The 25559-nt window shown below is 38.0% G+C and overlaps 1 protein-coding gene across 1 annotated transcript; it reads left to right on the top strand.

Moving 5' to 3' along the window:
* The first annotated feature begins 21307 nt into the window (after positions 1–21307).
* On the top strand, positions 21308–24557 carry LOC140888120 (uncharacterized). Its single transcript, XM_073295803.1, has 3 exons — positions 21308–23643; positions 23725–23830; positions 23901–24557. Exons 1-3 carry the CDS (start codon positions 21308–21310, stop codon positions 24555–24557), a joined length of 3099 nt encoding a protein of 1032 aa, XP_073151904.1.
* The last annotated feature ends 1002 nt before the right edge of the window (positions 24558–25559 follow it).

Genomic DNA, 25559 nt, shown 5'->3' with positions numbered 1-25559 from the left:
GATGTCAGAAAAATTTCTTGCAAAATATTTTCCTCCTGCCAAAACCACCCAACTGAAGATCGGGATCAGCACCTTCCGGCAGATGGACACTGAACAGTTATACGAGGCGTGGGAAATGTATAAAGAATTATTAAGACGTTGTCCTAACCACAATTTTGCAGATTGGGAACAGATCGAGTGGTTTTACAACGGACTGAATGCGCCTACAAGGATGAATGTCGATTCTGCTGCTGGAGGTACTATATTTGCAAAGGATCATGTTCAGTCTTATGATATGTTAGAGCATATGACAGTCAATAGCTTTTAATGGCCATCTGAGCGTATGGGAGTCAAAAAGCCAGCTGGAGTGTATGCAGTGGATCCTCTCACGTCCATCACTGCTCAATTATCGGCACTGACTACACAGGTAGCTGCATTGAATAAAGTGAGTGTTGCAGAACCAGCAGGTGTGCGGAGTGCTATGGATGAATCTCACTATCATGAACAAGCCCAGTACATCAATCAAAGAGGTTATGGAGCTTTCAGAGGTAACCCTGTCCCAAATACTTATCATCCTAGCTTGCGTAATCATGAAATTTTTTCGTATGCTAACAATAAAAATGTGCTGAATCCTTCGGGATTCAATACAAACAAGGATGAGGGTAAGCAGTCGTTGGAGGATGTGGTTAGTACTTTTGTGCAGGAATCAGGTAAGAGGATGACGAGAACTGAGTCTCGCCTTGACAGCTTGGAGACGCACATGGCCAACATGGGTGCTGTGTTGCAATCCATGGAAACCAGCTTAGGGCAGTTGGCGAACGCACTGAAGGACAACAACCGCGACCAGTTCCCTAGCAATACTGAGGTAAATCCCAAGGAGCAGTGCAATTCCATAGAGTTGCGGAGTGGAAAAGAAGTTGAAGTCCAAGAACCTGCGGTTGAAGAGAAGGAAGTCGAGAAGAAGGAGCCTGAACTGGGGCCGAAACCGATGTACAAGCCTCCACTTCCCTACCCGCAGAGATTCAAGAAGAAAGCATTGGACGAGCAGTTCTCCAAATTCTTGGAGATTTTCAAGAAAATTCACATCAACATCCCCTTTGCTGATGCTTTAGAACAAATGCCGAACTATGCAAAATTCATCAAGGAGATGATGTCAAAGAAGAGGAGACTGCTAGAAAACGAGGTGGTCAAGCTAACTGAAGAGTGCAGTGCGGTGCTTCAAAAGAAAATGCCACAAAAGCTTAAGGATCCAGGGAGTTTTATTATTCCTTGTTCTATTGGTGGTTCTTATTTTAATAATTCACTTTGTGATTTAGGAGCCAGTATTAATTTAATGCCATTATCTATTTACAGGGCCTTGGAGTTGGGAGACATGAAATCGACTAAGATTTCATTGCAATTGGCGGATCGGAGCATTACATATCCCCTTGGTATTGTTGAAGATGTTCTAGTCAAGGTGGATAAATTCATATTCCCAGCGGATTTTGTAATTTTGGATATTGACGCAGATCATGGTGCTCCATTGATCTTTGGGAGACCATTCTTGGCCACGACGGATTCAAAAATTGAAGTGAAAAAGGGTGAATTGTCGATGGGTGTGGAGTGCGAACGAGTGATTTTTAATCTATTTATGAAAGCACCTAATCCACCCATCGAAGAATTATGCTTAATTGAACCGATTGTGAAGTTGGAGAGCTGTCAAAGAGCTAATATTGCGGTTGAATCTTCAAAGAAGAAAACGCCAAATTTACCACCAAAGAAGGCCACAACAAAGAGAGAAAAATTTAAAAGGCGGTTCGTGGAAATTATTTGGCGTGTCAAAGAAAAAGGGAAGATCTAACAACGGTGAAAGTCGGGCTGACGACTATAAACCAAGCGCTACTTGGGAGGCAACCCAAGCATTTTATTTTATTTTTAGTTTATTTAATTTTTGTTATTTAATTGTTTAAGTATTTTTTTTATTTTAAATTTTTGACCTTAATTTTTCTTAATTTTCAAAAAATTTGCAGGCTCCAGAAATCTCAAATTCGAGTAGACGGCGCGCCCGCCCTATCAATCGCGCGCCCGCCATGCATGGCCGATGAAAAATATTTTTGTGCTGTAACTGAAATCCATGATTGTCTACCTATGTGACAAATATTTTTGAAAATATGGAACCAATTAGATGAACAATTTCCTATATACTCTGTGATTAATACTTGAATCTGATTTTTGAGACATACATACATAGATATGATTGAGGCATTGTTTGAAATTTTTGGGCCTACTTTTCATTGAATTTATCCTTAGTTGCCCATTTGAGCTACACTTGTATATTAGTACATTGAGGTACGAGAAAATCTAAATTTTTTGTGAAAATCATCGTTAACTGCTGATGATTATTTTTTTCTGCACTGATTGAGATTTGTATGATTTAATTGTGGATTGAGACTTGTCTAGAACTAGTTCGAACACTCTTCGAGGCGAAATACGGGCAAAACTAAGATTAGGGATGATTTAGGCAATTTTTCTGATTGAGTTTGAGCCTTTCAAGCTACCTTCTGATGAATTTTATCCCTAGTACCTTATTTGAGCTTTATTAAAAATCGAATGACATGCGTGTAAACGTGTGATTAAACCCCAATTCGTCATTATTTCAAGGTCCTACATTGACTACTTAATTAGCTTATACACTAATTCCTACCTTTAAGGGAGTAATTTGAATGCTAAATTGTGATATGCTTCTAGTTTTATTTGTGAAAAAAATGAAATGGTGTGATGATGAATTGAAAAGATGCAAAGAGGTAGTAGAAAAAAAAAATAATTGAAATTGTTGGGAAAAAGAAAAAAAAGTTGTGAAAAAGTTGAGAAATGAAGTGAATTGAAATAGAAGTGAATTGTGAAAGAAAAGGAGTTGAAATTAGAATTAGAACATGAATGTGAATTACTCCTTATTTTTGAATTCTTATCCTTTATTTGTAGCCATGAGCCATGCCTTACATTATAAGCTGAATAAGTCCTATTGACCGAGTCTCAGTTGCCCAATATACTAGTGGAGAAGAGTTGCAAGAATTTAGCCTATGGACCGTTGATTGATGCTTTTAATGATTATGAATTTTGATCTAAACACGCACACACTATTATTCGTTGCATTTACCTATTTGTGAGTGTTTTTGATTTATATCCTATTTTTGATCCTATGCTATCCTTGAAAAGTCCTCATGATCTATGAATGTTTGAATTGAATTCGGATGAAGGTGTTTTGAAATGTGAGTTGCGGAGATTGTGAGTTTATGCGGTTATTTTGTTCTGGCTGAAACTTTCAAGTGTTAGTAGGTTGGATATGATTGGATTTGATATTTTTTTTTGAAATCATTGCTGAGGCCATTGTTCCATAATATTTCTTGACTATTTTTGTTGGTTTTTGAGAGAATGAGTTTTTGGAATTTAATAGTTTTGCTCGGGACTAGCAAAAGTCTAAGTTTGGGGGTATTTGATAAGTGTATTTTATACACTTAATTTATATATGATTTTAATTGTTAATTACTTGTTTCGAGCAGATTTATGCTGTAGTAGCCCGTGCCCTAATTGAGTAATTAAAGGAGTAATGCTAATTAATTGAATTAGGTATCAGACGGATCGGAAGCTCCGAAGGCACGATCGGAAGCTCCGAACAGGATCGGAAGCTCCGATGAGCGATCGGAGGCACCGATGTTATTACGTCAGGCATGACGTGTGGTTGGATTGGAAGCTCCGATCAGGACCGGAAGCTCCGATCACCCCTATCCGGAGTCAACAAGTGATATTTTGACACGTGGCAGATCAGGATCTTCGGAAGCTTCGATGGCAGGATCGGACGTTCCGATCGAGGTTCGGACGTTCCGATCAAGGATCGGAAGTTCCGATCGTTGTCTATAAATAGAAGGCCGAGACTTCACTTTCTTTTGCCAATTCCGAGTTCTCCTTTCCTTTCTAGTCCTTTTGGAGCTATTCTAGTCTTCTTAGGCTTGGTCCGGAGGTCGGCGAGGCGTTCGGTAGTCGTAGCGGAGTCGTGCCCAAGTTCTGGAGGCATCGACATCAAAGGGCTAACGACGGACGAAGGTATAGCTTTGCTCCCTATAAATATTTAGGAGTATGCAATAGCTTAGTTAAGGCTTTTAGAGCACTTTAATGATAGTAGTATCATTTGGCAGTGTAGAGCAGACTATAGGCGTGGACCTAGAGTTGGTAGAGCTTTCACTGTTTTGAGGTACGAAAGTACTGTTCGAGATATCCTGACTGAGTATGCATGTATTATATGACTGCATGATTTATATGCCATGATATTATGCTGCATTCATTTGCATCTTGCTGTATCTCCTTCGAGATGTCTGTAGTAGGGTTGTACCCTATCCTGTTAGTGGATGGACTTCCATCGATTTGGGTCCGGCGTATCCACGGTTATCTCGGTATGGGAGCCACCTCCTGAAGCGACGGCACAGCGTGCTACATACCAGGGCCCGGTCTGTCTCTGTTATCTGATCCTTGACCTCGAGTCTATAGAGAGTTCACTTTGCATGCATGTATACTCATACTCTTGCACTGAGCGTTTTATGCTCACGTCTCGTACTCTGTATTTTCTGGACACCCTATTCCATGGGGCAGGTTTGCGATTGGACGAGGAGGGTGGATCCAGGAGGGGCTAGTCAGTGGTTGGCCAGCTGGAGCTTCGTCTAGGTTTTATTACTGTTGTTTGGGTTTATACAGCTATTTCGATTTGGTTGTATAATATTGGATAATTACAGATTCCTTTACTTGGGATTGTATAATGTTTATGGTTTCCGCAGTTTTATTCTGATATCTGTTTAATTAAGTTAATTGCATGCCTAAGTTCTGTTTAGTAGGTGATCCAGGTAAGGGTCACTACATTTAAGGTATCAGAGCATGCAAAAGATTTCTTGGGATTTAGTCTCATCTTGAGGTATTTTTGTAGATGTCAAATCGTGACGACCAGAGTTCTCATGGCAGTGTTGGTGGGCGTTGGGGAGATGCCGACCGGGAGCCTCGTCGAGAACAGGCGTCATCGTCATCATGACGACGAGCGTTTCACTGTGCGTCGATTCTTAGCTATGGGTCCTAAGCCCTTAGTTGGAGGTGAGTCTCCGGAGGATGCGGAGAACTGGTTAGACCGCATGGAGACGACTTTTCAGACTTTCCAATGCACAGATGAGCAGAAGGTGGAGACCCTTGGCTATCTTCTGGATGGGCGTGCGCGCAGGTGGTGGAGGTTTACTTCTGCACCTTTTGTTGCGGCGAGAGGAGTGGCCACCTGGGCCGAGTTTCGCACAGCTTTCCAAAAGCGGTATTTTCCTCCGGCACTCCGTCAGTCGAAGGCAGGCGAGCTACTGAGTCTGCGACAGGGAGCCATGTCTATCGATGAGTATCAGCAGAGGTTCTTTGATCTGCTATCTTATTGCCCCGAGATTGCTGATAGCTCAGAGATGAAGTATAATCTGTTCCTTCAGGGCCTTAACCCTGAGATCCATGACCGTGTGGCAGTTGGTGACGACATGTCCTACGAGGGTTTGGTGAGCCGTTGTCATCAGGCAGAGGACAGCATTCGGCGGAACAGGTCTTTCCCTCAGTCGAGGCCTGCTAGTTCTTTGGGTCCCCGTGCCCAAACTTTCAAGAAGTCTGGATCTTCTTCTTCCTCTGGTTCGGGAGATGTTGTTCGTTTTGGTAAGAAGGACAAGTGTGATCACTGTGGGAAGAACCATCCATCCGACAAGTGTCGTAGAGCTTCTGGAGCTTGTTTCCGTTGTGGAGAGACTGGTCATATCCGGAGAGATTGTCCAATGTCTGGGGGAGGTGGTTCTGGTTCTGGTACAGGATCGGGTTCTCAGGCTACCGTTCAGCAGAGGTCGCAGGGACAGTCTGCTGGGAGTTCTCATTTGAGGCCACGAGCTTCTGGCCAGGTGTTTGCCCTGAGACATGATCAGGCTGTGGAGGAGAATGAGAAAGTCATCGCAGGTACATTTCTGCTTTATGGTATACCTGCTCTTGTACTTATTGACACTGGTGCATCTCATTCCTTCATTTCTGCACGTTTTGTTAAGAGGCATAAGTTACCATGCATTGCACTAGACGTAGTGATGTCTGTTTCTACTCCGACGGGCCAATCTGCTTTGGCTAAGCGTCTAGTGATGGGTTGCCCTTTAGAGTTCGAAGGGAACGTTCTGTTGGCGAATCTCATGGTCCTGGCGATGGACGACTTTGATTGCATTCTGGGAATAGATGTGCTGACTACCTATCGAGCTTCAGTGGACTGCTATCAGAGATTAGTACGCTTTCATCCGGAAGGGAGTGAGAGTTGGTTTTTCTATGGTGAGGGAGCGCGACCCCCGATGCCTTTGGTATCAGCTTTGAGAGCCTGTCGAGCTCTAGAGTCTGGCGGGGAAGGCTACCTTATCTATGCAGTTGATTTGTCCGCTGAGAGTATTGGGATAGAGAGCATTCCTGTTGTGGATGAATTTCCAGATGTGTTTCCTGATGAGATTCCGGGTTTTCCTTCTGCTAGGGAAGTCGAGTTTGGCATAGAGTTGATGCCGGGTACTTCGCCTATTTCTAGAGCACCGTATCGTCTGGCTCCATCAGAGATGCGTGAGTTAAAGAATCAGCTACAGGATCTTTTGGACAAGGGGTACATTCGTCCTAGTGTATCTCCTTGGGGAGCTCCTGTTCTCTTCGTGAAGAAGAAGTATGGGTCGATGCGGCTGTGCATTGACTATCGGCAGCTGAATCGAGTCACTGTGAAGAACAAGTATCCGTTGCCTCGTGTTGATGACTTGTTTGACCAGCTGCAGGGCACATCAATTTACTCCAAGATTGACTTGAGATCTGGGTATCATCAGTTGAGAGTCCGTGATCAGGACGTAGCCAAAACTGCATTCCGTACTCGCTATGGGCATTACGAGTTCCTAGTGATGCCATTTGGTTTGACTAATGCGCCGGCTATATTCATGGATTTGATAAACCGTGTCTTCAGGGAGTATTTGGACAAGTTTGTCGTGGTCTTCATTGACGACATCCTGGTTTATTCGCGTAATACGGAAGAGCATGTTTCTCACTTGCGGTTGGTACTATAGACTCTTCGAGATGAGCAGTTGTACGCCAAGCTGAGCAAGTATGAGTTCTGGATGGATAGAGTGGTCTTTCTTGGCCATATCATATCCAGAGAAGGGATTTCTGTTGATCCAAGCAAGATTGAAGCGGTACTTAATTGGTCGCGTCCGACGACGGTTGCTGAGATCCGTAGTTTTCTGGGTCTAGCAGGGTATTATCGTCGCTTCATTCTGAACTTCTCTCAGTTAGCTCGACCGTTGACGCAGCTTACCCGCAAGGGTGTGGATTTTGAGTGGTCCTCCGAGTGTGAGGAGAATTTCCGTGAGCTTCGACGGCGGTTGACTTCTGCGCCGGTGTTAGCATTACCGTCAGGATCTGGAGGGTATGTAGTTTACACGGATGCTTCTCTTCAGGGGTTAGGTTGTGTCCTGACTCAGAATGGGCATGTGATCGCATACGCTTCTAGACAGCTGAAGCTTCACGAGGACAACTACCAAGTCCATGATTTGGAATTGGCAGCCATTGTGTTCGCTTTGAAGATCTGGCGTCATTATCTTTATGTCGAGAAATTTGAGATCTTCACCGACCATAAGAGTCTCAAGTATTTGTTCACTCAGGCAGAATTGAACATGAGACAGAGACGTTGGATGGACTTGCTTAAGGACTATGATTGCGAGATTAAGTACCATCCGGGAGCTGCTAATCTCACCGCCGATGCTTTGAGTCGCAAGGTGCGACTATCCGCACTTCAGACTTGTTCGATGTCTAGTGCGATCAGTGACTGTTGTACTTCAGGTTATACCTTCAAGCATAAGAAAGGTATGCAGAGTATCCAGATGTTTGCGATATTATCTGAGCCAGCTTTGTATTCGCGGATCCGAGATGCTCAGATGTCTGATTCAAAGACCCAGCGTTTAGCTCGTCTAGCTAACGAGGGTAGCTCGTCTGGATTTCATTATCAGTCAGATGGCTTTCTGTGTTTGTCTGGTAGGCTTGTGATTCCACAGGATGAAGAGTTGCGAGAGGAGATTTTATCTCAGGCACATCGCACTAAGTTGAGTATTCATCCTGGGAGCAACAAGATGTACAAGGATCTACGTACTCGTTTCTGGTGGAAGGGAATGAAACGCAGTGTTTATCAGTTTGTTTCGAGATGTTTGGTGTGTCAACAGGTCAAGGCAGAGCACCGACGACCTGGAGGATTGCTTCACAGTCTGCCTATTCCTGAATGGAAATGAGAGTTTATCACAATGGACTTTGTGACCCATTTGCCGTTATCCCCGAGGAACTGTGATGCTATCTGGGTTGTGGTGGACCGAATCACCAAGTCAGCGCATTTCATTGCCTATAGCCGAGAGTACTCTGTGGATCGCATGGCACGGCTGTACATTCAGGAGATCGTCCGACTTCATGGAGTGCCTGTGAGCATTGTCAGCGATCGGGACCCCAGGTTTACTTCTAGATTCTGGGGGAGTGTTCAGCGTGCGATGGGTACTACTCTCAGTTTGAGTACAGCCTATCATCCGGAGACTGATGGTCAGTCAGAGCGCACTATCCGTACGTTAGAGGATATGCTTAGAGCGTGCGTCATGGATTTTGGTTCAGCCTGGCAGGATCATTTGCCGTTGATCGAGTTCGCTTACAACAACAGCTATCATACTAGTATTGGGATGGCACCTTTTGAGGCGTTGTATGGGCGACGTTGTCGTACTCCACTCTTCTGGGAAGAAGTGGGGGAGAGACAGGCTGAGGGACCGGAGTTTATCCAGCAGGCGATAGACATTGTTGATCAGATCAAGAAACGGATTAAGACTACACAGGATCGTCAGACCAGTTATGCTAATATCAAGCGTAGGCCTTTGCAGTTCGAGGTCGGGGAGAAAGTGTTTCTGAGAGTGTCACCTTTCCGCAAGATTCTCAGATTTGGCCTTAAGGGCAAGTTGTCTCCCAGATTTATCGGTCCGTTTGAGATCTTGGAGTGTATTGGCGATTTGGCTTATCGACTAGCATTGCCACCGCATCTATCAAGCATTCACGACGTTTTCCACGTATCTCTGTTGCGGCGGTATGTGGCGGATGAATCTCATATTCTGCAGCGGTCTGAGGTTCAGGTAGACAAGGATTTGACTTATGTTGAGAAACCTCTTCGTATCCTGGATTATAAGGATAAGGTTTTACGGAACAAAGTCATTCCTTTGGTTTTAATTCAGTGGCAGCGCCGAGGCACTGAGGAAGCTACTTGGGAGCTTGAGGACAGGATGCGTAAAGACCATCCTGAGTTGTTTTGATTTCATTCTTTAAGTTGTATTCAGTTGCAAACTCTGTAAACGTTTGATTTGAATAAAGAATGTTTCTGATTTCTGTATTTGCATTCGGTACTTAAGATCTGATTTCGAGGACGAAATATCTTAAGTGGGGGAGAATGTAGTAGCCCGTGCCCTAATTGAGTAATTAAAGGATTAATGCTAATTAATTGAATTAGGTATCGGACGGATCGGAAGCTCCGAAGGCACGATCGGAAGCTCCGAACAGGATCGGAAGCTCCGATGAGCGATCGGAGGCACCGATGTTATTACGTCAGGCATGACGTGTGGTTGGATCGGAAGCTCCGATCAGGACCGGAAGCTCCGATCACCCCTATCCGGAGTCAACAAGTGATATTTTGACACGTGGCAGATCAGGATCTTCGGAAGCTCCGATGGCAGGATCGGACGTTCCGATCGAGGTTCGGACGTTCCGATCAAGGATCGGAAGTTCCGATCGTTGTCTATAAATAGAAGGCCGAGACTTCACTTTCTTTTGCCAATTCCGAGTTCTCATTTCCTTTCTAGTCCTTTTGGAGCTGTTCTAGTCTTCTTAGGCTTGGTCCGGAGGTCGGCGAGGCGTTCGGTAGTCGTAGCGGAGTCGTGCCCAAGTTCTGGAGGCATCGACATCAAAGGGCTAACGACGGACGAAGGTATAGCTTTGCTCCCTATAAATATTTAGGAGTATGCAATAGCTTAGTTAAGGCTTTTAGAGCACTTTAATGATAGTAGTATCATTTGGCAGTGTAGAGCAGACTATAGGCGTGGACCTAGAGTTGGTAGAGCTTTTACTATTTTGAGGTACGAAAGTACTGTTCGAGATATCCTGACTGAGTATGCATGTATTATATGACTGCATGATTTATATGCCATGATATTATGCTGCATTCATTTGCATCTTGCTGTATCTCCTTCGAGATGTCTGTAGTAGGGTTGTACCCTATCCTGTTAGTGGATGGACTTCCATCGATTTGGGTCCGGCGTATCCACGGTTATCTCGGTATGGGAGCCACCTCCTGAAGCGACGGCACAACGTGCTACATACCAGGGCCCGGTCTGTCTCTGTTATCTGATCCTTGACCTCGAGTCTATAGAGAGTTCACTTTGCATGCATGTATACTCATACTCTTGCACTGAGCGTTTTATGCTCACGTCTCGTACTCTGTATTTTCTGGACACCCTATTTCATGGGGCAGGTTTGCGATTGGACGAGGAGGGTGGATCCAGGAGGGGCTAGTCAGTGGTTGGCCAGCTGGAGCTTCGTCTAGGTTTTATTACTGTTGTTTGGGTTTATACAGCTATTTCGATTTGGTTGTATAATATTGGATAATTACAGATTCCTTTACTTGAGATTGTATAATGTTTATGGTTTCCGCAGTTTTATTCTGATATCTGTTTAATTAAGTTAATTGCATGCCTAAGTTCTGTTTAGTAGGTGATCCGGGTAAGGGTCACTACATATGCTGTGTTGTGTTGTTTTTGTGCTTGCAGAGAATTATTGAATTATTGTGAAAAAGAGAAGAAAAATGAGAAAAATGAGATTTGAGAGAAAAGAATTAAAAGAATCAAAGGGAAGAAGAAAAAGGAAAAGAAAAGAACGATCAGACAAAAGAAGAGAAGGAATAGTGTTGGGCCTTTCTTATTTGGGCCAAGGTTCAGCGCTCCTTGTTAGCGCTTCTTCAAGAGCTAACGCGCAACGCTATGTTTCTGGGAGAATTGAGATTTCGAGTTGAAGGCGCGCCCGCGCCGTCTATTGAGCGTCCGCCCCGTTGCTGGATTGAAAAGTTTTATTATTTCGGGCAATTAATTGTATGGGCTTTTTTTGAAGGGCTTTTGATGAGAAGTATAAAAGGATTTTTATCTGAAAATAAGAGGGAGGAGCCGCCACAATATTTTACACAGAAATCAGAGGGTTTGATCGTGTGATTGGCTAAGGATTTTTCTGGAGCTTAACTGAAGAACGAAGACGAAGTTTGATAGTCCGGACACGACTTCGACGACGGATTTGTTTCTTAGCTTTTATTTAATTTTGAACATGTTTGGATTTATTATTTATTGTTTTCAGAATTTTATTATGAACTAATTTTTATAGTCTAGAGGTCGGATGGAACCTGGTGTAGACGCTTTCATGAATTTTTGATTTTATTGTATTGAATTTCTTCTAGATTAATTGTTTTTTCTAGAATTGATTGTCTTTTCAATTATCTGATCAATAATTGATTTGTTATATTTATTTGAAATCATTGCTCGGGAGAGGGGATTTTGAATAGGACATTAGAAAATACACTGCTAATTATTTATACAGCTCAGGAGAGTGTATGATTTTAACAGAGCTTTTAAAGAGAACATTGTTTTGTGCTAGATCACTGCGATAAATTCTTAATAGGAATATTGGAATTGAATTGTAGTTGATAAACATTATTTGTTGCTCGGGAGAGGGAAATAATATACGTAAGTGTTCTTGGTTATTAATTGATTGGAATTCATGAAGATTAATTAATTAGGATTGATTGTTGTTGAAACCAGGTGAAATCTATACCTCTAGACCGTTTTTCTCTGATTGATTATTCCTGAAATTTGTGTGCGTGCTATCTAAAATCATCTTAATTATTTTATTTTTATTGTAAAATTCTTGATTATTGATTTTTTAGATAAAGTTTAGACTATTTTAATTACAAGTACTAAATATTTTCATTTTACTCCCTGTGGGATCGATATCTGAATTATTCACTATATTAAAACTTGACACTCGTACACTTGCGAGGAAATTTCACAACAATAATCATCCCTAGTAAAAGTCCACACTCTTCACCAGCCTTTTATGTCAGTAAGAAAGATACTGATAAAAAAAAGAATGATAATTGATTATCGAAAGATGAATAAAACAACAATTATGGATGGATATTATATCCCAAATAAGAATGATTTACTATCTTATATAGGAGAAATGAAATATTTTTCCAGTTTAGATTGTAAATCAGGATTCTGGCAAATTCAACTAGAACCACAAACACAATTACTTACAGCATTCAGTTGTCCAAAAGGACAGTATCAATGGACTGTATTACCTTTCGGACTTAAACAAGCACCAGGTATCTTTCAAAGATATATGGATGAATCTTTTAAATCATATATAGATTTTTGTTGTGTTTATATAGATGACATATTAATTTATTCAAAAACACTAGATCAACATTATAAAGATCTCATGACAGTTTTAGATATTTGTCATAAAGATGGAATTATACTTTCTGAAAAGAAAGCACAATTATTCAAAACAAAAATAAATTATTTAGGATTACAAATAGAAGATGGAAAACATTGTTTACAACCGCGTATACTTAAGAAAATTCATGATTTTCCTAGTGAAATCAAGGATAAATATCAATTAAGAAGATTTTTAGGATTATTAACTTATTCTGGAAATTACATTAAGAAACTTGCAGAAATCAGAAAACCTCTTCAGGTAAAACTTAAACAGGACTGTAAGTGGAAATGGTCGAAAGAAGATACTAATTACATAGACACTATTAAAAAGAAAATAATTAGTAATCTTCCTGAATTATATTTTCCTTCAAATAAAGATATAATAATAATTGAAATAGACGCTTCAGATGAATACTGGGGATCATGTTTAAAATCTTATACTGGAGAAAGAAATTTAGAAGAACTTACTAAAACAGCTACTAGAAATAATGAAGAATTATGCAACTATACATCAGGAACTTTTCAAGGTGCACAATTAAATTATCATTCGAATGAAAAAGAATTATTAGCTTTAATATTCACAATTAGAACTTATGAAATTTATCTTATTTCTAAACCATTTTTAGTAAGAACAGATAATATGAATTTAACATATTTCAAAACAAGGAAAATATCAAGAAATGCAGGGAGAAATGCAGCAAGGCTAATTAGATGGCAATTGGAATTGAACCATTATCAGTTCGAAATCCAACATGTCAAAGAAACGGATAATTCATTATCCGACGCATTAACCAGAGAACTTCATCCAAACTATACTATCCGTAGTAACGGAATAACAAAGGAGATCCTAAGTGATTCAGAAAATGACTGTGAGTCATCCGAACATGCCTCAGAAAGCATGGGGAATATAAATTGATGAAATGAGATTTATATTCAGAAATATGAATTATTTTATTACTTTCAGTCATCCAAACATGCCTCAGAAAGCATGGGGAATATAAATTAATGAAATGAGATTTATATTCAGAAACATAAATTACTCTTTGAGTAAAATAATCAATTTAAGATTGATTCAATTCTTGCAAAAGAATTTATAAATGCAATGATACGCATAATAAAACTATCCGAATTACTCACGAAAAGAGTTATTTTACTAACCATTATATATATAAATATGTTTTCTTGTGCAGAGTATAATCAAGATGGAGCAACTAAGTCAATTAAAGGAACAATTGATTGAATTTCAGGAAGAAATTCAAATTCTTCAACTAAAAGAAAGGAATTTGAGTAGAAAAATTCAAAGGACATAAGAAAAGATGATAACTTCATCATCATCATCCTCACCAAGAACACCAATCAAAATGACAACTCCATTTGACAAAATAATGGAGATAAAAGAGAAACAGTCAGTGGTCACAGCCAACACTGACAAAGAAAAAGAAAAGAAAAAAGAACCGGTGGACACAGCCAGCACCGAGAAAAATAAAAAAGAAGAAAGGACGTTTAAAAGTGCCCTTGAAAAGAAAGAAAGAAAGATGGTCAATCTGCGACCACAAAAACCAATTTTTGAAAAAACAAATTTTTCAGAAAAACTCAAGACTGAATTCTTTGAAACACTAAACTATTTGAGAATAGCCAAACCATCTGCAGAATCTTGGCGACAAACTTGTGACACACAGAGTCTATCAAGAGCAAGAACACTGCAAGGTGCTCCAGTGCATGAAGTCGCAAGATTCTTTTCAAATGGATTATTAAGTGGATTGGAAGTCAGTCCCAACAATCAAGAAATAGAACTATTTCCATATCAGTTGAGAAATAGTATCATCTAGTTCAAGAAAGCAGTCTTTAAGGACGATCCAGTATTTACATTGAGTATTCACTCAACCCTTCCAGATTGGGATGATAACAAATTCTATCAACCAATGGTATATATTCAATGTCGAAAACAAAAAGACAAGTTCTTATTCGAAGGATCAAATGAAGAGAAACCAGTAATGGATATCTCAACACTTCCTGAGATAAGAATAAAGACATTGATTGATATGATCTCAAAGACATGAAAGATTGATGGAAACTCAAAGGTTAAAATAAATTTTGCAACCAGTAAAATTTTATTAACCACTGGACACAAGGAGACAATCCAAAAGAAAGAACAAGCCATGTTAGCTCAATTCGAAGCTCCAATCTATGAAGCAAGAGTTGACATGACCCGAGAAACCCAACAAATGTTATGTCAAAGACTAAGAACAATGATTTCCACTCACAAATGTGGACATTGCCAACCCATTCAGACAGAAGAAGCAGATGTCAAAGAGGACAAACTAGCTGTCAAAGAAGACAAACCAATAAAGAAATGGTCCGAATGCACCAGTGATTCAGAGAGTGACACAATGTAAAAACAAATGAAATCGTGGACCACACCACATGTTAAAGGCATCCACTCAGATGTAAAATGAGCTGTTTCCATTATGTAGTGTCGGGTGGTCCCCCTCTTTTCTTTTATTTTTAATTATGTATACGTTTCTCCACGCCTATAAAAGGAGATGTTTTGTGCTGTAAAAGAGGAAGTGAAGTTTGAGTATCTCTCTCTTCTTAAAGTTTCTTACAATCTGGTTCATACAAGACGTATGAAAACTATCAGAAACTAAGAAACATAAAATCAGAAACAAAATAAGTCTTATGACTAATAACTAAATAAGCAGGGCGTAAGGAGGATAAGGTTGGAAACCAATCATTGAATATTCATGGTTAAGAGTAAACCTGGAGATCCATAGAGCAAGTACCAGTTGATCAAGTGATCGTTAAGGGAAAGCAAGGATTTGGCCTCTGCTCAAAACCAAGATTCATTCAAACAAGGTAACCTTCCTAAACCTCCTGCAGTCCTTAATTCAAAGAAATAGTCAAAATACATTAATCATGTCATCATCCTTTATAAGAAATGGAAGATTAATAATATAAAACTGGTTCGAAATAGAAGATGATCATGAATATGATACATTTCGTGAATATCGTTTAAATACTTCTGATTTAACCATATTTGAATCAATTTATCAACTAAAATTTATATTAATAACCCATGAATGGAACCAAACTAATATGAAAACATTTATCTGTTATAAATGAATCAGATCTGTAAATCCATGAATCAGATCTGTAAATCCATGAATAAGAAAATTCATAAGAATTTGAAGAATTCCGCAACCTGGTATCAGAGCCTAAATAAAGCAGATTATTAATGTCTGGATTAACTTTAGGTATTGAGATTAAAAATTTATTTGATAAAATAATCTTACTAAAAGATTTACGTCAAATAGATCAATTATGGAATAAAATAAAAGATCTCCAAACCTTTTATTTCAAAAATCATAAAAAAGAACATTTTTCAAGCAACTGGAAAATGATAATTCAAATTTCTGAAAACGATGAAATTGAAGACATAACAATATGTTATGAATAAGAACAAACTTTGTTATCGAAATCCGATCAACAAAAACAAAATAATAAAAGTAACAATTTTTACTAAATGGAAAATGTATGAAAATACAAAAATGAATATCTTTAATTTATATTCTCAAAATATAAATTTTGATATAGAAAATTGTGAAAACAATTTGAAACATCTTAAAAATTGTCAATCTTCAATTATAGTTTCGAAGATTTTCAGAATTTATTAGAACAGATAGATTCAACAAAAAGGTTTTCAATAGCCTTAAGAAAATTAAGAAGTTCTATCATCTGTTAAAATTACAGAAGTAATAATTCTAAATCAAAACAACCTGGTCGATGAATCTGAAGAATCTGAAGAAAACCAAGAGTATAATTTGAATATTATATTCAATCAAAGTAAGTTTGCTGAAATACAGAAAACAGAGTTTTCTAATTCAAAAACAAATCTAATAGACCAACCAGGAATACTAAGTAAGATTTCAAATTTTATTAATCCCAGAAAAAATTTAATTTATTATTCGATTCGTACAAAAGAACGATCTTGTAAAATAAATAACGAATCAAGGTCTAATACTCTGAAGTTATTAACAACTCAAGATATTAATACCATCATGGCAAAAGCCAGTGAAAAAGAACGATCTGAACTGAAATATGTTCATATCGGAGGAATTGAAATAATAATATCAGCTCACTACCGAGAAGAAATAGATACACCAATTGAAATAACAGTTCGTGACAAAAGAATACGTAATTTCGAGGATTCTATCCTTGGAAAAATTGAAGGAAATTTATGTTACAAAAAGATGAAATTTTGTATTTATCCACAATACAATATATCTCTTTTTGATAAAAACATAAATGACGTTTTAACATTAGATTATTACTTTTATAGAAATAATCTTATGTTAACAGGAAGCCATCCGATCAATATAAACTATGTTGTCGGTTTAGCAATAAGTAATAATTCTCAAACAGGAATAATTTCAACAAAACCAACTATTTCTGTTGAAAGAATGTTTGAAAATATTACAAGAATTGAACACCCTCGAAAAGCATTTATTGAAGAAATAAATCCCTATAAAAGATGGAGTTCAGATGACCTCCAAATCACAAAACAGTCTGTACCAAGAAGATCATTATCATTTGCTAGAAATGATGAAGATATTCTTGATAAGATTGGAACCATGAATCAAAATATTCTTAAAATTAAACAAGCTATTGTTAATGAGTCAACCTCATCGCAATGACGTCCTTAATAAAATTAGAAAAAGATCTAGGAGATTTAGAAAATAATATTAATAAGATCAATCTATCAATACAAGAATTAGAGAAGAATTTCAAGGAATATATTGATTTAGCAACGACTACATTAATAATTGAACAAGAAAGATATAGTAATGAAATATTAAACTATCTTAAGGAAGTTCTTCCAATAGATAAAGAAAAAAGAAAAATGGAAGAAGAACCACCATTCAAAATTGAATCATGGTATAGAAATCCCCTTAATTATGGCAAACATAAGTATGGAGATGTTTAGTGAAACCGACTCATCTGATTTTGAACAAATAGGAGTAAATACAGAAGAATTATATCATTCACATCAGGACTCAGAACAATACAGAGATATGGATATTTCAGAATCAGAATTTGAAGATGATTCTAGACCACGATTAAATCTACGAACGAATGTAGAAGGTAGTGGTGGAAGAGATGATGAAGAATTTAAATATAACAGAGACCAATACTCTGGATCTTATAAAGATATTAGAGATATTCTTAGAGAATCAAAAACATCAGGATTTATGAAACAAAATATCTTAGATTTAGGTTGTTCAACAGCCAAAGAAAGAAAATCAAAGATAGATCATTAGGCAAATGAACTATCAGTACAAATTCAATTAACATCATTATTAGACAAAATTGAGAATATTCAAGTTTTAACTCATGGGATGATAAAAATGACACTGGTAGGAGCAGTAAGAACTTGGGCTGAAAACCTAGTAATTACTAATCTACCACAAGGAATGACAGGACATCGATATTTCGAACTATTTGTTGATGCCTTCACTACAACAAATATGCTCATTAACAACACTGAAAAGACAACGGTTTTATACACAAACTGTTGTCTTTTTGCCTTTAACAACGGTTTTTACAAAAACCGTTGTCGTTAACCGTATTTTTAATTAAAAAGACAACGGTTTTTAAAAATCCGTTGTCTTATATTCGTCAAAGACAACGGTTTTTAAAAACCGTTGTCAATGAGCGCGTTTTTGATGTTCTATGACAACGGTTTTTAAAAACCATTGTCAATGAGCGCGTTTTTGATGTTCTATGACAACGGTTTTAAAAACCGTTGTCTATTAGAGTTTTTCTGAAGGTCTAAGACAACAGATTGTAATCTGTTGTCCTTGTTATTTATTTATTTATTTTTTATTTTTAATATTTTAAAAAATATAATAATATTTAAAAAATATAATACATATAACATTAACCCATATAGTACAACACTACGTCTGCCTTAAGAAGAATCGAGAGAAACCCAATCCCTAGCCAAACCCTTCGCCCCCTTCAACCCAGCTCACCTCCGGCGCCGATGGATCGCCGAAAAATGGTTGTCCGACCTCTTTGCACCTAGCCCAAGCCTTGGCAACGCCAATCGTGACTTCAATCGTGAGTTTAAAGCTTGGATCGGAGCTTCAGTGTCGCGACTTTCACGTGTAAGTTTTGTTGCTTTCTTCTCTTTCTTCGGGCTCATGTTTCTAGGTATTTTTAGTAGATGTTGAGAGTCTAGATTTATTGTTGTTTGGGTTTTAGGTGAATGTCGAGAAAAGGTGAAAAACGAGACTCTATTTTGTGTTTTTTTTTGGGTTCTTTCATTAGCTCATCCGTTTGTGTAAAACCATTGCCTGTGATATTGTTTTCGAGTTCATACCACAAAACTCATGTTACTCTTTGGTGTTACGCATTCCTACGGGAGTATCGACAATCCGTGTTGATTATCTTTTTGCTAAATTTGTCTTTGTTATAATATATATGGCTCGGTCACTCTGTTCTCGGTTGTAGTTTCTACATATAATATGAATTTCCAGTTTCCAAATAATTCATTTCTTCCTGGTTAAAGCTAGACAAGCAATTTTTACCTTTTGTAATACTGGATCGTAGTATTTTAAACCTTGACTTCACCTCACCGTATCACATTTTTATATAAAAGTCATGCAGTAGTTATTTCAAATCTGTTTAGTTAGCGACCTCTTGTTTGAATTCGTTTAATTTGATTTTTTTTCCTTTTTGTTAAATATCTATGGTAGTGAGGATATATGTATGTGCATGGGCCTCTGTATGCCTTTTCTTGGTTAGAAAATCCTGTTTTCTTGATGAATCCATGGCCAAAGGCTTGTAATTTTCCGATGACTTGAAGCCTTTGTCTTTTTTCCCCATTCTTATTTATATGATATTTTTTAATTCTGTTGTGTGACATTGGATGTGTTTTTCTGTTCATAAATGATTCTTTTGATTCCTGCCAAAGTCTAGAAAGAATCCAGACTGCTTAATGGAGAACCAGTTTGGAAAAATTTCCTTTTTTTCTTTTGGCAGTACCCTGGAATTTATACGTGTTTAGGTTATGGTCATGGACATAGACATTTTCTGCTGTTTTTATTGATGACTATCGGGTTTCAACTGATCTGGTTTGACCCTATTTATTTTTCTTTATCTTGTTTGGATACTTTTATTTTAACATAATATCATTGCACATGGTTCAAGTGTCAAACATGTTAGCTTTTACGATGATGATGTTCGCTACTGGCAACATTGGCGTAATCGTTCGGCTGCTGCTGAAGCTCCATCAGCTGTCAATAATCTAACTTCAGCTTTCAATTCCCCTGCACCATCCACAAAAGGACGTCATTTTCTTGGTCATATGCTGTGAGAACAAAGCTATTTTCTGAACAGATTTATTGGGATTAAAGATATTGGCGAGATATTTTGTTTCTTTTCTGAACAGATTTTCTCAGTTCTTGGAGAATAAATGTAGGCGTGCGCATCCATTTAAAAGAGTGAAGTAATCAATTGAAAGAGTGCCCCCTCAAACAATGGCTCAGTAATGACGAGTTCTGGTGTAGAATTCTAGAGAAATCCCATAACTTTTGCGCTTGGTTGAGGAGAAAAAGGTCAGTGAAGAAATGTTTTCCCTGTATCTGATTACTAAATTCAGTTTATCCTGTGATGAATGATTCTTTTATTGGAAAAAAAATCGGCTAATGTTGATAACCAGAACCGACCCATTATGGGCAGATCTCCTCCTCGAAGAAATTTTTCATGAGTTTGTGTTTAGTGTTTTTAAAATTACAAGTTTTGGTTGCAAATCCACTGAATCGCCCAAATTATTGGTTGAAGATTGAATTTATTTGAGTTTGTTGCAATCTTTTCATCATTCTGTTAATTGTGAGATGTTCTTTCTTTGAAAATCATAAACCCATCAACTCTTGAATTGGTGTGACCTTGTGAGGTTGGAGTGTAGATGAAGTTGTGCAGGTATCGATAATGCAACAGTACTCAAGGTATCCATGAAAGAAAAAGGTGGAAATATTTGCATAAAATAGCGATTATTTCCAGTTGTGTTAGATAACTTCTCTGTGTGTTTTCTTGGCCATAATGGTGCGTGTTCTAAATTGATACAGGATTATTTCCAGCTGTGTTAGATAACTTCAGTGCCAATGTCTCTGTGGATGGGAACTGATCTGTGAATCTTGTCTGTGGTATACTGCTGGTAAGACAATCCTCTTCTTCATTTCTTATTTTTGATTTTTGAAATATGAACCTCAAAAAGTGGTTCTATTTTGTTACTGTTTTCTTTGCCATTGAATTCTTTTCACAATTTTTCATTATGTTCTAGGTTGAATATCAAATCATAAAATTTATTTTTCTGAGAAATTCGCTCCTTTTCACTCAAATATTGGACATTAGTAGAATTAGTTCTTTCCTTATTTTTCCATAGTCCGTTGATTGGTGGATTAGATCAATATTTAAGGATTTTATTATAAAGATTAGAAACTAGTGTTAACTGGTATATTTCTTCAACAAAATAGAATGATAAAACATTGATTAATTTTTTTTAAGTTTTGAAGGATTAGACTCAGTGCTGGTTGCTTATTTGTATGAGTAATGGACAAAGCTTGGATGTCAAAGAACAGATTATCACATGAATATGAGGTTGGGGTAGAATCTTTTCTGCAATTTGCAATGCAAAATGCCAACGATCCAAATGAAATACCTTGCCCCTGCACAAGATGTGGAATCTACAGATGAAAGATGTTCGCACTATAAGGGCACATTTATGTTCTAATGGCATGGATTTAACATATCATACATGGATTTGGCACGGGGAAAGATCTACGGTCAAGAACCCAATGAATGATAGTGATCAAGTAGGACCAGATGAACACAAATATTTTGCCGAGGAAACTATAGATATGGTACATGATGCATATGATAGCTATGCTAAGAATCCAAGCCAATTTCATAAGATACTTGAAGATGCCGAGAAACCTTTATACTCTGGATGCACAAAATTTACAAAGTTAACAGCACTTGTGAAATTATTTAATTTGAAAGCAAAATATAGTTGGAGCGATAAAAGTTTCACTGACTTGCTAAGTTTGTTAGGAGAAATGCTTCCTGATCACAATGAATTGCCTTTATCCTACTATGATGCAAAGAAAAGCTTCAGTGCATTAGGAATGAATTATGTGAAAATACATGCTTGCCCTAATGATTGTATCTTGTACCGGAAAGAGTTTGAGGACTTGTCCAATTGTCCTATTTGCGGTATGTCTAGGTGGAAGTTGGGTAATAATTCTGTGGTGAATGAAGGTACTCCTGCAAAGGTTCTTTGGTACTTCCCACCTATTCCTAGATTTCAAAGATTATTTCGGAACAAAGAGGTGTCTAAAGAGTTAACTTGGCATGCTGATAAAAGAATTTGTGATGGATACTTGCGTCATCTAGCTGATTCGCCGGCTTGGAAATTAGTGGATCACAAATGGCCGGATTTTGCATCGGAGTCAAGAAATCTTAGATTGGCCATATCAGCAGATGGGATCAATCCCCATAGTTTGATAAGTTCTGCATATAGCTGTTGGCCAGTTGTGATGATCACTTACAACCATCCTCCATGGTTGTGTATGAAGAGAAAATTTATGATACTGACTTTATTGATTTCTGGACCCAAACAACCTGGAAATGATATTGACGTTTATTTAGCACCTCTAGTTGATGACTTAAAATGTTTATGGGAGATAGGTGTTGATGCATATGATGCATATCGGAAAGAATATTTCTCGCTCAGAGCTGTCTTACTATGGACAATCAATGATTTTCCTGCTTATGGGAACATGTCAGGTTGTGTTGTGAAAGGATATCAAGCATGCCCTATCTGTGGGGAAGAAACATATTCGACCAGGTTGAAGCATAGTAGAAAAATGTCATATACAGGTCATCGAAGGTTTCTTCCTAGAAATCATCCTTACCGAAGGCAAAAAAAAGCTTTTAATGGGAAACAAGAGTTTAACCCCGCACCAAAACCATTAACTGGGCTTGAAGTGTTGGAAAGAGTTGATAAGATTAACTATCGTGCGGGAAAAATGAGTGGGAAGCTTCAGCGCAAGGAGTTGGAAACAAAATCATGTTGGAAAAGAAAATCCATATTCTTTGAACTAGAGTATTGGAAACATCTACATGTTCGACATGTGCTTGATGTGATGCACATTGAAAAAAATGTTTGTGAAAGTCTTATTGGTACGCTACTTAATGTTCCAGGAAAAACAAAGGATGGGGTAGCCGCTAGACTAGACCTTGTGGAGATGAATGTGAGGACTGATTTGGCACCAAAGACGGAGGAGAATAGAACTTTTTTGCCAGCAGCTTGTTTTACACTAAGTAGGACTGAGAAAAGAAAACTTTGCAATTCTTTGTTTGGAATGAAAGTCCCGACAGGTTACTCCTCCAATGTTAAAAATCTGGTGTCAATGAAGGACTTAAAACTTGTTGGCCTCAAGTCACATGACTACCACACTTTGATGCAACAATTGTTTCCAATCGCCATCCGCGATGTCTTGCCTAAACATGTTAGAGATACTATCATCCGGTTGTGTGGGTTCTTCAATGTTTTATGCAATAAAGTGATAGATGTCTCAAAGTTGGATGGTCTGCAAAGAGAGATTGTTACCCTATTGTGTATGCTTGAAAAATATTTTCCACCATCGTTTTTCGATATAATGGTTCATTTAACTGTCCATCTTGTGCGGGAGGTAAAATTGTGTGGACCTGTTTGGTATAGGCAGATGTACCCATTTGAAAGATTCATGAAGATCTTGAAAGGCTATGTGCGAAATCGCAATCGGCCGGAAGCGTGTATAGCCGAATGTTACATTGCTGAAGAGGCTGTGGAATTTTGCTCCGACTACATGTCTAACGTTCATACAATTGGGATCCCAACAAGGCATCGACAATTACAACTTACTAGGCCTTTATCTGGTGCCGTAGTGTACTCCACTAGCCTTGATGAGTTGCATCAAGCGCATCGCTATGTGTTGGAAAATGATGTTGACGTTGATCCATATATCGAGTAATTTCTCTAACTTATTAGTAATTTCTTTCAACTTTTTTGATCTATTGTTTAACATAAACACATTTATTTTTTTATTAGGGAACACATGACATTTCTAAATGAAAAATTTCCCAATAAAGCTAAGTCCAAAAAGTGGTTACAAGATGAGCACAACCGTGTGTTTGCTAACTGGTTACGTGACCGTGTAAGTGTCATAAGCATTGAAATATAAGTTTTGAAGTTCGTGATAAAATTTATCACATTGTGAAATATAGGTTGGAAGTGGTGTTGGTCATTCCACCTGTCAAATATCAGAAAAATTAAAGTGGATAGCCCGTGGACCTAGCAATCAAGTGTTAAAGTACTCTAGCTATCTGATTGATGGGGTAACTTATCATACCAAAGAGTGTGATGATACACGAGTTGTTCAAAACTCTGGAGTAAGCTTAATTGCAAAAACAATGCAAGTTGCCAGTGCAAAGGACAAACATCCAGTTGTGTCAGACATGATTTTCTTTGGAGTCATTCAAGAGATATGGGTACTCGATTACCACAAATATCAAGTTCCAATGTTTAAATGTAATTGGGTTGAGAATAATAACGGTATTAAAGTTGATGATCTTGGTTTCACGTTGGTGAACTTGAAAAGAGTTGGATTCAAATCTGACTCTTTTATCTTAGCCAGTCAAGCAAAGCAGGTGTTTTATATTGAAGATCCTCAAGATCCTACATGGCATGTTGTACTTACTACTCCTACCAAGGAGTACATTGAATTCATATATGAGGATGTGTTGGAAAACTCTGTAATTCATTATCAATCTTTTACTAGAGGATTTCTACCAATGGAACCATTGGATGTTGATGAAAAAGATGAAAATGAACCACCATGCATTCGTGAAGATTGTGATGGAACTTGGGTTGACAATGCATAATGTAACCCACTGAAATCCTTTTTTTACTGTTTAGTATATAAATCTCGTTAATCTATTTTCTTTGTATTTTATCTTGAAATTTATAGTTCGTTTTCATTATCACTCTTTATTTCGTTTTAATACGTATGCCTAACAAGATGTCAACTTTTGCAGGAACTGTCATTGGGGAAACTTGAGGTCTGATTTGGAATTGAATAATCTTCTAATTTCTGGCACTATGGAAGCTCGTGAACAGTTTTGTAAGGGTTATCACAATGGTAAAGCTGCTGAAAACAATGAGGCAGAACCGGTGGAATCTACTGAGACCGAGATGACAAGAAGTTCTAGAGGACGTACACGTTTGGATAAGGTCGTTAGGCAAAGGGTGCAGGGAGTTAGAAAGGATGTAATGTTCAATAAAATTGGACAGCCAATAGGAGAGTTTGCGGCTGAAATGCAGAGTTATATAGGAGTTCTCGCTCGAGAAAATATTAAGATCAGTTACAAGAATTGGAAGCAAGTTCCAAGTGATGTTAAAGAGTTAATATGGGAATCTGTTAATGTAAGTAAGAAGTATTTGACAGTTTAAATAATTTAAATGTTATGTATGGGTTGATATATACTTTTCTTTACAGCTGACATACAATGTTAGCCCAAGCTGGAGGAAGGGCTGTTTGCATTCAGCGAATAGTAAGTGGCGGCAATACAAGGCGCATCTAACTGAGAAGTTCATTTTCTCGAAGTTTGATAAACCAGAGGAGTTGAAAGAACCGCCAAGTGGCTACGGTATTCCACGGGATGATTGGAGTACCTTTGTAATCACTCGCATGTCCGTTGACTTCATGGTAAGATCGATTATTAATTACTTCTTAAAAACAATTTAACATGTCATTATTATATATACCGATACATTAACACATGTGGAGAATTATCTAGAACTTAAGTGCTGAGCAAAAGAAGAGAAGAAAGCAGAACATATACCCACATCGGCTTTCCCGTAAAGGTTATGCACAATTTGCTGAT

Source organism: Henckelia pumila, chromosome 3 (assembly GCF_033568475.1).
Source record: "Henckelia pumila isolate YLH828 chromosome 3, ASM3356847v2, whole genome shotgun sequence".
NCBI lineage: Eukaryota > Viridiplantae > Streptophyta > Magnoliopsida > Lamiales > Gesneriaceae > Henckelia > Henckelia pumila.
Note: the sequence above shows the minus strand (reverse complement) of the source record. Positions and strands in the feature narration are given on the sequence as shown.